This window comes from Camarhynchus parvulus, chromosome 1 (genome assembly GCF_901933205.1).
Source record: "Camarhynchus parvulus chromosome 1, STF_HiC, whole genome shotgun sequence".
NCBI classification, from domain to species: Eukaryota; Metazoa; Chordata; class Aves; order Passeriformes; family Thraupidae; genus Camarhynchus; species Camarhynchus parvulus.
Window position 1 is genome coordinate 110825110 of NC_044571.1, and position 12097 is coordinate 110837206.

General features: G+C 45.5%; 1 protein-coding gene across 5 annotated transcripts in view; it reads right to left on the minus strand.

The window, feature by feature from the left end:
- ILDR2 (immunoglobulin like domain containing receptor 2) overlaps positions 1-12097 on the minus strand; it is a 38943-nt gene that overhangs the window by 6338 nt on the left and 20508 nt on the right. For 2 of the 5 annotated variants that reach the window (XM_030958537.1, XM_030958507.1), the window contains 4 exons: positions 7728-7874; positions 6817-6993; positions 1595-1708; positions 7-211 (listed from right to left, as the gene is read on the minus strand). In XM_030958537.1, coding sequence (XP_030814397.1) covers positions 7-211; positions 1595-1708; positions 6817-6993; positions 7728-7874 — 643 coding nt within the window. Of the gene's footprint in view, positions 1-6; positions 212-1594; positions 1712-6816; positions 6994-7727; positions 7875-12097 lie in introns of all 5 variants that reach the window. The other 3 variants (XM_030958528.1, XM_030958498.1, XM_030958518.1) reach the window with 2 other exon arrangements.

Here is a 12097-nt window from a genome sequence, read left to right on the forward strand (position 1 = left end):
CCTCACCTGTGCCAGTAGCTGTCCCGCTCGTCCCTGTAGTCAGACACAGCCTGGGACCGGGAGGTGCTGCCCACCACTCCCGCCCAGTACTCGGCGTCGCCGTCCGCGTCCCCCGCGGGGGGCAGAGGCTTCCTCCGCGCCTGCCGGTAGGGCTGGCGGAAATTCAGGTCCTCCTCGTGCAGAGAGCTCAGCTCAGACACGGTGTTGTTATCTGCAGGGGAGGGTGCAGGGAAGAAATGAGATGGGCATGGCCTGATGGTAGCCAGGCAGGGATTCTGAGGGTATCGCAAACAGCAGGAGATGCCTGCATTCCAGACTACTGACTTCAGGCTTTGGGAAGAGCTTTCCACCTGTCAGCTCCCTGCCCTTGCAAGGTGGTCACCAAGCTTGGTGGGACACCACTACAGCACAGAAGTTGTGCCCCCTCCCCTTTTCCTGGTGTGAGACAGGCCGGCTCTGGATTTGGCCTGACTTGCCCAGATAAAAAAAAGCAACCCCCTCAAAAAAAGATTAAGGAAAAAGTAAAAGTCTGTCTGAATCACTGTCAGTCTCTACCCCATCAAGCACACTGACATCTGTAGGCCTGACATACCAATCTGCAGAGGTCTTTTTATAGTAAATCTTGTGGGTGGAGAAGACAGTGTGCTCAGCAATGACTGTTTTAGAAGTATATATAATTTGTTCGTTATGCCTAATCTGTACAGAGCTTTGATGTAGTGTCATTCCTTAAAGCCCTTCCCTTCAATGATTTTCAGGATCCCACACGTCTGTTTCAAGTGAGCCTCCAGCAGTGCCTAACATGGGTTAGCTCCATGTGCTGCCCACAGCCTGCCACTGTCCTCTGCACACAGCAGCCACAGCACAAGGAGCAGCACTGCAAGCCCTTCCCACACACATTGTCCCATTCTGCACCTCTGCCTCCTAATGTGGAAAGATCCTCCCTTGGGTTTGTATTCTGACACACATGAAGTGCAGCCTCAGCCTTTATTTAAGGAAATAAAGTTTTCAAGAGGCTTTGGGAAGACAGGAGGAGTTCCACACAGAAGCTCAGTTCTGAGTTTGCACCATGTCCCTATTCACCATTCTGCACCTTCTGCAGGGCAACAGCCACTCCAAATGAACTTCCTGCTTCCTTCAAGCCACACTGTGGTCACTGAGCCCACAAAAGACACTTTCAATAAAATCATTCCTCTCCTATTTTGCCATGCTGGGAATTTACTGACACCACACTCTTAAGAAATTGTGAAAACAATATCCCAGCTATTATCATACCACAGGCTGTAGAAGGTATGAGTAGGATTTGGCTTTTCAGATGCTGATGATCCCCAAGTTTAATTATACAAGTGGACAATTTTCATGAGCTTTTCAGTATCCCTCATTTTGCTGTAAGAATGATTAGGTAAGCACCAGACTTTTAAAATCAGAACATACCTGTAGATACCTAAAATCTAGACTTTATCTGTCCCAATTAGCTTATCCGGGATATCATATCCTAGGGGCTGACTCAGAGAAACCAAGTGAACTTTTAACTATGAATTTTCCAGTCCTCCTTAGGTCAGTAGAAAAAAGAAACCAAACCATGCTTGTTTCTCACATCGGTCTCGCATCCTCCTAGCTGGGTCAAACTGAGCCAATTCTTTCTCCACATAGTACAGCACCTTCATGGAGTCCCTGTCCTTGTCAGCCTGGATCCTGTACCCTTTGCGCACTGCTAGGGAGAGAAAAAGAAAACATTAGAGGAAAACCCATGTAAGAACAAGGAGCCCTTCCCACAACACTGCTAATTCTATAGCTGAGCTCACGTCTGCAGGCAGGTAGGCTGCGTCAAAACACACTGAGTCAGTCGCTGCTTCACAAGAAATTTGTCTACAGTGTAGGATGTGAAGTTGTAAGAACTTGCATCATTTTAGAAGTTTGCAGGAACAGCAAAAGCATTTTGGAAATGCCCAATTTGTACAACCCAGTGCATCCAGTGATGGACACTGAGCATGGTGGGACATCCTCACAGCACCTCACCCTCCCTCCTGTGAGATGGGCTCGCCCTGGAGCTGGCCTGCTTCGCCCAGCTAAAACAAAAGCAACCCCCTCAATGCCACAGAGTGATTCCAACTCCCACAGATGATGGCAGAGAGAAAAGCAGAACTCATTTCTCCTTCCTCAGCACTACTGAAAGGATTCATCATGGTATGGGAGAAGCAGTCCCAGAAGATCAGGCTTCCTCTAAGCTCTGAGTCTGCAGGAGAAGCAGGTGGCTGAGCATTTGGGAACTGTCACTGTGCAAGACCACTCCACCCTCCCACCCCCATGAATTCTCCTCACACAGGTTGAAGAGCATGTGGCAGAAGCTCCAGAGAATATAGAAGGAAACAAAGCACACCACACTGCTCTGAGATTTGTACTGACTCCAGGGATGAGGCCAGCCAGGTCACTGGCAGCTGTGAAACTGTCTGCTCTGGGATTTTTTACAAGCTTTACTTTACAGAAAAGGTATATATCTTAGACATACATGAAATGTTTGACTTCTGGGAAGTCTGGACAGCTTTTTGACTTGTCTATGTACCTGTGTGTAAAAAAGAAGGCCCTATACACCTGGAGCCAAAGCACATTTAACTCTGGCAGGTTAGCTCCATGCACACTTTACCTACTAACAATAGCTACAAACAGCCTGACTACCTCAAGGCAGGTGCATGATTAGCAAGCAGAGGACTCCACCTTTCCACTCCTTCTTTGAAGAAAATAAGGTTTTTATAGCAGATTATTTAAGAAAGGTGTCAGCCTGGAGCTATTTCAGGATTGACAGAAATTCAGGTCTAGGTACAAAAGAGGATCACAACCCTCAAATTCAGCCTTATTAGAGAACCATCGTAAGGACAACTCACTGAACACTACAAAATGGAACCTGCCTGCTTTGCATGGGGTTAACATGTTCCCTTGTGGGGATACTGCAGTGTTGCATGAATGCTCCTGCTGGGGAATAATTTAAACACTTGAACAGTGGTTCTGAGCCAACCTGTTCCTTCTGTTTTATCCCTCAGCACCGCAACACATAGAGCTATTACCATATGGCTTTGGTAGTACATTGCATAGTATGTGCTGTGTGGGCTGAGCAAGGACTTGGCAGAGGTATTCTTAGGCACCTCCTGCCCTAAACTGCTGTGCATGTGTCTCTGTGCACTAGGAGATAACCATGCTGTGCTTCAGGAATGGCTGTGCCATGGGTAGACTTCAGAAGCAGAGTGCTTTACTGCAGGTTTGGACTGTGTAAGATAAGTGATTACATCTTGAGATATTACCTTGTGTGTCTGCACTAGGGAATGGTACAGGATGTAAAAATTTAGTGGAGGTCTATCAGAGTCCTTCTCTTAACGTGCCTCCAGACAGCTCAGCTGACAGCAGTGTGTGCTTTACTAACCAAGTGAGTGAATGCACAGTGGCTGGAAATGCAGACAGTGGTTTACAGAACACCAGGAATCCTGTCTCTGCCTCCCAAATTGGAAGCACAGCAGGTCTCCTCGAGAGAGGCTGCACTGACTGGCCTCAGAAGTGACAGCTCTGGCTGCACTGCATGAGCAGCAAGGGCAGTTCTCCACCTCACCATCGTGGCTGGTAGCTCACTTCTGTCTGGTACCACGCCAGGAAAGAGGCCTCTCTCTATTCTTTCTTCTAATGTGCGGACTAGGAGCTCAGCTAAGCTGCCACCTCGTTTATACACAGGCCAGCAAACCACTCTGACCTGCTCATAACCTCTGGGGAACTTGAACAGGCAGCTCCCAGACTCTGTCTCCCCAGAGCCACTGCTCACACTGAGGCTGTGCCAAACACTACTTGGGCAACCTCTACAGCTCCTGGAACTGATGGAGAATTAGCCAGGGTTCATGCTAGCTTCATACTAAGCTTGCTACTGCAGCTGTGTATCAAAAGGCAAATTATTTTCTTGGTTAATTCTGCAAGCATCTAGAAATTAATTTTGGATTTAAATCTGAAAAAATGACTGTGAACAGCTCATAAGAAGTATTTTCCACTACAGAGGAAGTAGTTTTGTCTCTATGTTTGTTTATCAAATATTTCTCATAATGATATTAAATGTACAACTTATTAAATCTCTTCATTATTCCTTCAGCTGGGAACCAAAGATATTATTGTTTCCTCCTCACACTCTTCATCTGTAAATTGCCATAATCCTTTAATCGGGTCTGAAGCATTTTAAGCTCATTTTAATTATAAAGAAATAAAGATGCAGAGATGTTGACCACATGTCCAGAACCACTCACTGAAGTCAAAGGGAAAGGAACATTCTTCCCATATTTTCTTCTCTTGAACAGTTAATAAATTTCTAATGTTATTTTGTATTTAACTGGACACTATTTTTATTTTTCTGTGGGTGGAACCAACTCAGCCAGAACTGTAAGCTGTCTCCCTCTCCAGAAAGGGCAGCACTACTATTTTTTAGAGACAAGTATGTTTAGGAAGTAAATGATGTCTCATCCTTATACCCTTTTCATGTTAAAGATCTAGGACCAAAAGCTTCCCTGTTTGCAGAGTTTAAAGGATCTATGCAAGAGCCTCTAGGTAACCACTGCATTTAAAACAGAGCATAAATCCTAACTTTTGTGTTCTCAACACTCTTCTAAATAAGAAAGATAAATGTTTTGGGAGTTTTGGTTTTTTTCTCCATTCAGCCCTAAGTTTAGAATAGAGTTCCTAGGCTTAATCTGAGCTTTGCTATATGGCTTTTATGTAAGCCCAGACAAATTTTTTAAATATCCTCAGGCCTGAGTTTGCTCACTAGATCCCCTCAGAGGGGTCATTTATGAGCATTAAATCTACCTAGGACAAAATGTAAGCCAGAATTACAGAATCTTCCAGTTCTGTGCCCCAGCATTTCCAATGCCATTTTTTAAAATGGACTTGACAGAAAAGTGGAAGTCCCAAAGATACACAGCTTCAGATCAGACCTACACCAGCTGTGTGGAGGACACAGAAGCTTTTTATTCTCCTTCTGAGAAAGGCTTTTATTATAAACTCAACCATTACCTGTTTTGTTTAGCCTGCTGCCTGGCCAACAAGCAAATAAGTAGCTTGGAAAAGCCACACAATGTTTTCTCTTCTACAGCCTGTTATTAGGGGATATTCTGGCATTGTGGAGGACCTTAAAAGAAGAGAGTACAGGCTATAACTCTCCCTTAGCTTCGTAGTTCAAGCACCTTGAACAACAGATCCATGATCCAGACTAAGGGTTTGTCTACATTATCGCAAAAAATATTAACTAATTTTTTAAAAAGCTTAAGAATCTCTGTTGTCTTGCCAGAAAGGTTAAAGCTCTGTGAAAATGTTTTTTATTTGCCATATATACTATTTTCTCTCAAGTCCTGAGATGAGGGATTGAGTCCAGACACCCGATTTGGCTGCATTATCTATTAAATGCATCCTTCTGTGTAAGGATCATGGGATCCTAAGAGCCATTCCATTTGGCTACCAAACGTATCCACTGTTTTTTATTCTGAACTTGTGCTCTGCTAGCAGAGACAAGACTGGGAGCTGTGATCTGACTCTTAAAAAATCCCTGGAGTTCCCACAACCAACACCACACTCTATGTGCAGTGACATTTTTCACAGGAGAAAAAAACTGAAGCACTGGGGTGTCATTCATCATTTTCTGACAAAGGTTTTTGAATTGGATACGTTCTGTGTTGGATCAGTGATTGATTTATTTCCTATTTCAAAATAGGAAATTTCTCCATTCCAGAGCTCTGTTTTGATTTCAGTGACCAAAAAAAAAAAGTATGACTGTTGAAAGAAAATACTTTTTGTAATTCCAGAAAGGTTAATATAGTGACTGGGGCAGCAGAAGCCTGCATAGGGTTGTTCCACAAGCTTAATTAATTATGCTACCTAATCTTGTCTTTTCAGGTGTGTTTTATCAACACACTGTCGTGAGTTAATTTAACAACTGATACTTAGTGTGGTGCTTTGAAATCAGACATGTAGCTGGGTCAGTGATGACTCTACATTGGTGAGAGTCATTTCTGCTGTAGAATGTTTGAATTCAGACAGCCACTCTGATCCTGAAGCGCATGTGGCTAAATAGCTGCCCTCTTTTCCCCTTGATGGTAGCTTCCTTTGCAGCAGCAGAAATGACCCTCCCCAAGACAAGAGGCATCACACTGAGATTCTAGGTCTGCTACTGCTCCACAACTCCTTTCTAGTCAGAAGCCTTTCATCGCTCACATTTCACAAATGCAAAGGCTGAACAAAAAAAGTGACCTACTGACATCTACAAAGTAGAGGACAGGGTCCAGCCCCAAAAGATCTTGGGCAGAAATACCAAGGGAATAGGTTACTTTGCCCAAAATGCCATGGGGACAGTAAAACATGCTGCAGCAAAAACTGGTGCCAGAGTCCAAGCAGTGCCCTACAGAGGGTTGGAAGAACAGTTTACAAAGAGAAAGCAGCTTGCAAGGCATTAGCTCTAAGGGGAAGATGGCTCCTGCCTCTGCTCTCCTGAAATCATCTTCATCCTTTTGTCCTCTGCAAGCGAACACCTGCAGCAGTAATGAAAGGGGTCCAGTACAGGAACTTGGCCTCCCATTCCCTGCTGACCTAATTAGGCACCCACAAACTGACTCTGTGTTGATGGCCCTAGAAAAGTTAGGCCACGTGGCCCTAATGCAAATGTCATTGTCAGAGACAGGATTAAACTGCAGTTTCCCTGTGTTTCTTCTCTTCACACCTCTCGATCAGTGACAACCATTCCTCCCCTTCCCAGCCCTACTCCCACTAAGAGGACTGAATGTTGTGCCTGGCACTGCAAATTACCATTTTGGCTTCCTGCACTGGCCTCACTTGGAGCTAAGGGAGGGGGGTGTGACTTGTCCATCAGCACAGCAGGAGATGGGACACCAGCTACAGGAACACTGGGGATGTAGTATGGACCTGGCATGGCAGAGACTGCAGGAGGGTATCCAGCTTTTGCTGCTTTGCCTGCTACATACACTGAAAAAGAACAAGAGTCAGCATCACACACCAGCCCTCCCCAGATCCACTGGACACATGGACAAAACCTGCACCACTGACCCCACGGGAGACAATCAGAGAAATTAATTAACAAGGACCAACCTGAATTTCTCTAAGCCTCAAAGGGTACTGAGGGGAGTTTAAAATATGTGCTGCATATAATAATAGGGCACATAATAATAATGGCACTGAGAGATGCCCAGAAAGACACGCACGATGTTACAGCCAGCATTACCACTGCCATGATTTAGTGGCAGTTCAGCTTTAAAAATAACTGATGACTCAAGCAGCAGGATGAGGCTCATGGAACTTGACAGATCTGACTGAGCCTGACCAGGAACCTTGCTGGGTTGCAAGGATTTTGCACTGTTGTAGAGGACAGCTGATTTGCATTGCCAGGAAGAAACCTCCCAGGATGCTCTTAGCTCTGACCTGCAACATTCACTGACACAACAACAACTTTGGAATGGGAGCATGACACTTTGGAAAAGCAGGCACAGCTGCCAAGGCAGGGAGGGCTTGGGGAATTACATTTGTAATTAACTTTGAGCATTCAACCATTGAGTAATAGGTCAGATGCTTCACTCCCTAAGAACCAGTTCTTTAGCCAAGCAAAGTGCTCAGGGCAAAAAGGAAGCAAATATTAGCAGATTCTCCTCCTGTTCTGCCAGGGAGCAGAAGTAGTAGGGCAGATTTGCAGCAGGGTCACTCACGCGCCCGGGGACAGCAGCAGGACTCAGGACAGCAGGGGCAGCGGACGTAACAGCAGCAGCTGTGTGGGCAGCACTGGCACCAGCAGATCCCCACCAGGAGGAAGAACAGGAACGCCCCCAGGATCACCAGGCCCACAAAGACCCACTCTGGAAAACAAGGGGAGAAAGGGAGATACTTACAGCACTGCACATTGCTGTGGAAGAGAACGCCAGCAACATCCTCCCAGCGGAGAGCATGGGGACAAAACACACAGGTGAATAACAGAAGTGGCCCGACTCCCTGTGGGTCTAGGACTGGGTCTACTCCTCCTCTTGTGTCAGAGCAGAAATGGCACATGACAGTGAGAAATGAGCTACCAAAATGTGGTCCCTTCCAGCAGCACAGAGGCAGGAGCCCTGGCACCCCGGCCAGAAACCCTTCGCCCCACAGCAGACCTGCGCCAATGCCGCAGGACGTGCTCCATTAGCGCTTGGCCCTCATCAAAGACTCATTCTTCTTGGCCATGTTCATGCCCTGCTTATGTGTTTGTTCCCTAGCCACATTCTGGTTTTAATGGGACAAACCATGGTGAAAAGCAGGCTATAAATAGCCCAGCAAACGAGCCAGGCCTGCCCCTTCGCAGCGAGGCCTACGCGCGCAATTATTCTTCTGAATGTGCCGAGCGAGCATCCTATTCAGGCGCCACCGCCAGCCAGGAAACCTAACAACCACTTTTTTCTTCCCCCATTGAAGCCTCAGATGATGTGTGCCAAGCCCCAAAAGGGAGCAGCTGAAAAACCCTACAAGTGAAAGCACGCAAGAGTTGGCCCACAAAAACCAGGATGGGGCTTAAAGGGGAAGCGGAGGGAGAAAAGGTTTCTCAAACTTTGCTGCTGGAAAATGTGGTGGGAGCAGGGCTCAGCCTGTGCCAGGGCAGCACCTACTGCCACACAGGAGTTCCACAGACTAAGGGAATGATCAGTGAACACATCTGGATCAAGAAAGTACAAGACTCTGAACATACAGGAGGCCTGGAGTTGGTTTTAAGTCAGAGAAATGCACCAACCTATTCAAACAAGAGATAGGAGATAGCAAGAGATTTTCCCCACTGCTGGTGGGGAAAAGACTTCAGGTGTACCCAGGTGGTTATTCAGCCACCTAGGAAACATGGCAAAAAGCAAATAAAGACATGGTAGGGCTGCAGTGGGAAAGGGTTTATCCCCACTTCAGAGGAAAAAAAGCAGCACACCACTATTTCCAAGCAGAAGTTCAGCATTCACTAAAGAGTCTCCTGGTACAGTATTATTTGAGATGAAGAAGTATTGACACAAGGATTGCAATGTGCATGAAGAATCACACTGGAAAAACAGTGCACCCCTCACCTGTGTTGCTAAGCTAAAAAGTCAAGGAGAAATGTTTCACTTTGACCATTCAAAATAGAATTTTTCCTAGTTCTTAATACAATGCAAAAATAAGAAGTGTCATTTTTGATCCATCCACAGCATTCTGTTTGAACAAAAGTATGATTCTTTACTTTGCTGGAGTTTTCCTTAACTCTTTTACAAACAATTCCCCTTTTTAAAAAATGCCATTTTAAATCTAGAATTTAAAATCTCCTTTGAAAAATGTCAGTCAAAGATCTGGCATCTACAAATCAACACTTCAGAAGTGTGAATTGAATTTTTTTTAATCCTTTATTCCTTTTTTGGCTGACACACATGAATTTCATTTAAATTTGCATTTAATTTTGGTTCCTGTGGAATAATATGTTGGGGTTGAACTTACTATATGCTGAGAAAAATTCAGCTAACAAGTAAGGAAAGGGCAGAAGGGAAGCATTCATGAATGGGAAAGCAAGAGCTGAGAGATTACTGACCTAGTCCCTCAAGTTCTGCTTCTAGCAGCTGTTTTGCTTAATATTTTCATAAATTACCTTGACATAGAAAATAAGAACGTGCTAAAATATCACGCATCCCTAAGCAGTAGGGATGCATTGTCACTAAAGGCTGGGACATGTTCTACAAAGGGCCAGTTGTCCTTGGGTCTAAAATAAGAAATGTGAAACACAGTATTATCCTGAATTTCAAAGTATTCAGCAATACTTTTAGTGGCACAGGTTCCAAGATAAGAACAATTTCTTTTCTGAACAGGACTTCATTGGTTGAGAAAAACTGAACAAGAGAAATGATCCAGTATACATAGCACTATTGTCACCACTCATGCAATACAGCCACAAAAAATGGCAAATGCAATCCTAGGCCAAATAAGGGAAGAATTTCCAGCAGTATTATGAAAATATCTATGCCATCACACAAGGCCTCCTCTGCACTTAACTTCATCTGAAGTTACTGATGTTATACAGCTCTGGTCATCTTTGCAGCAGAAAAGATGAATTTAGGCCAAAGCCAATGGAAAGCTGGGATTTATTTGAGGGATGAAGGGACTCTGGAGCCTGCCTGGCAGCAGGGGAGCTGAAGCCTGCTGAGTTACTCTATTAAACAGAAGGCTGAGGGAAGATGTAGCTCCTGCCTGTAAATATGGTAGGAGGATAAATGCAGCAGAAAAAGCAGGTATTATAGTTAAAGATCTTACATAAATGGACAGAAATAGATGATCAGTGATGTAGAGAGAAGCTAAAAGAAGCCCATCAAAGAAAGTGGGCCAATGGGAAAGAGAAAGGCCAAACCTTAGGCCAGTCGTAAGCTTGCTAATCTTAAAGAAAGATGAAATTACATGGTGCTGGGGAGAGAATGCAAGATAGGGAGCCAGACTCTCCTTTCCAGTCCCATACTTCCTAATCTATGCCAATCTAAGCAACATCTTAGTGGCTTTTTTATTTGTTCTGCTCTCATCCTGTTTTCTGCAACCATCATGGACACAGAGAAAGAGGTGAAACGGTACTGCTTGACACAAGTGGCCAGCCACAGCTATCCAGTGCAACTCAGATGTTAGATCTCCAGAGCTATTAGTGAACAGTTCACAACCTCTCCATAAAGGACAAAAGCCTGGTAGAGGAAAAAACAGACAGCAAGTCCATTAGAAGTGATCTGTGGTCTCCCTGAAAGCATCCTAGGAGTACAAAAGGGGGTCAGATTAGTGTGTACATTGCACATTGCAGGATACTCACTCAGCATATAAAGTGGATGTTTGAAATCAGTGTCCCAGCCACAGGGACCTGTGAGTCAGGATTTTACTTCACAGGAAGTTAGACCATTTCCTTTTCTGATGAGGTTAAGAAAACAGCAAAAAGAGCCTGCTGGCTCTTCCTTTAAAACAAAACAAAACTGGGATTCAACCAGTTCCCAATACAACAGTGTAATGCTGAGATTCAAATGGCTACCAAGCTGACATGCTCTGCGTCCCCCTGTCTGGAAACTACTGGTTTGTGCTTGCAGAAGTATCTGCTTTTCTTTATTCAGGCAACACCAACAGCTGAAATGTGGTTTGCTGCTGCATCTTACACTTTCTTGGTGTCCACCCATGCAGTGAGGGTACCAGAAAGATATCTGGCCTACACACCGTAATTTTACACCCATTCAATAAAACTCCAAATAACGGGGGGAAAGTGTTAGGCAATAGAGAATCAACTGTTATCTATCTGTGCTGAAAAGACCAATCCCTCTCCTGCCATGAAGGAATTCTAGGGAGCTTTGGGTTACACTGGAGGTGGGTGAGTGTCTGCCTTCTCTCTGTTTGCATCTCTGGGACAGGCTCGAAAATAGCTTCACACATTTATATGGAGTTGCATTTTTGCACAAACGTGTGAAAGAAATGCTCCTCGGGCACCACCGGGGAATGATCAGATGACTCGAGGGCTAAATATTCTCACAGCTTTTCCCTTTCAAGAACAATCTGTTGCACAGCCTCTGTCTCCAGTGCAAGCAGTGCCAGAACTGGTGGCTCTCGCTAGCTTTGGCTAGCACGGGATTTATCGCGGGCACGGAGCTCTCACGTCGGGCCCAGCCACCTGGTGCCACCAAGAACATGGCCTGGCCATGCAGCACAAGAGGGGCTGTGCCACTGATGGGGTGCTAGCCAATGCTCAGCTCCCAGCACCTGCTGTGCTACCATCTGTGGTGATGGTGGAGCAGAGCACAGGCCAGGCCTGGGGAGCTGAGTGACTGCATAGGAGCAGCTGACACAGAGCCACGCAGGGCTGAGGGGTCTCCCAGGCTGAAGCACACTTCCCTCTGTGCTAGCAGGGGGAGAGCAGAGAGCTTGATAGAAAACGTCCCCAGAACAGCTCTGGCATTTCTGCTCTCACACTGATCCAGGCATGACATCACCCATCTCTGTATGCCGGCTCCCAGCATCAGCTCTCTGGGGTCCAAACCCAGCACGCTCCCAGTAACTGACAGGCTTTTCTCTTTAAATCCCCAGGTAAAACACA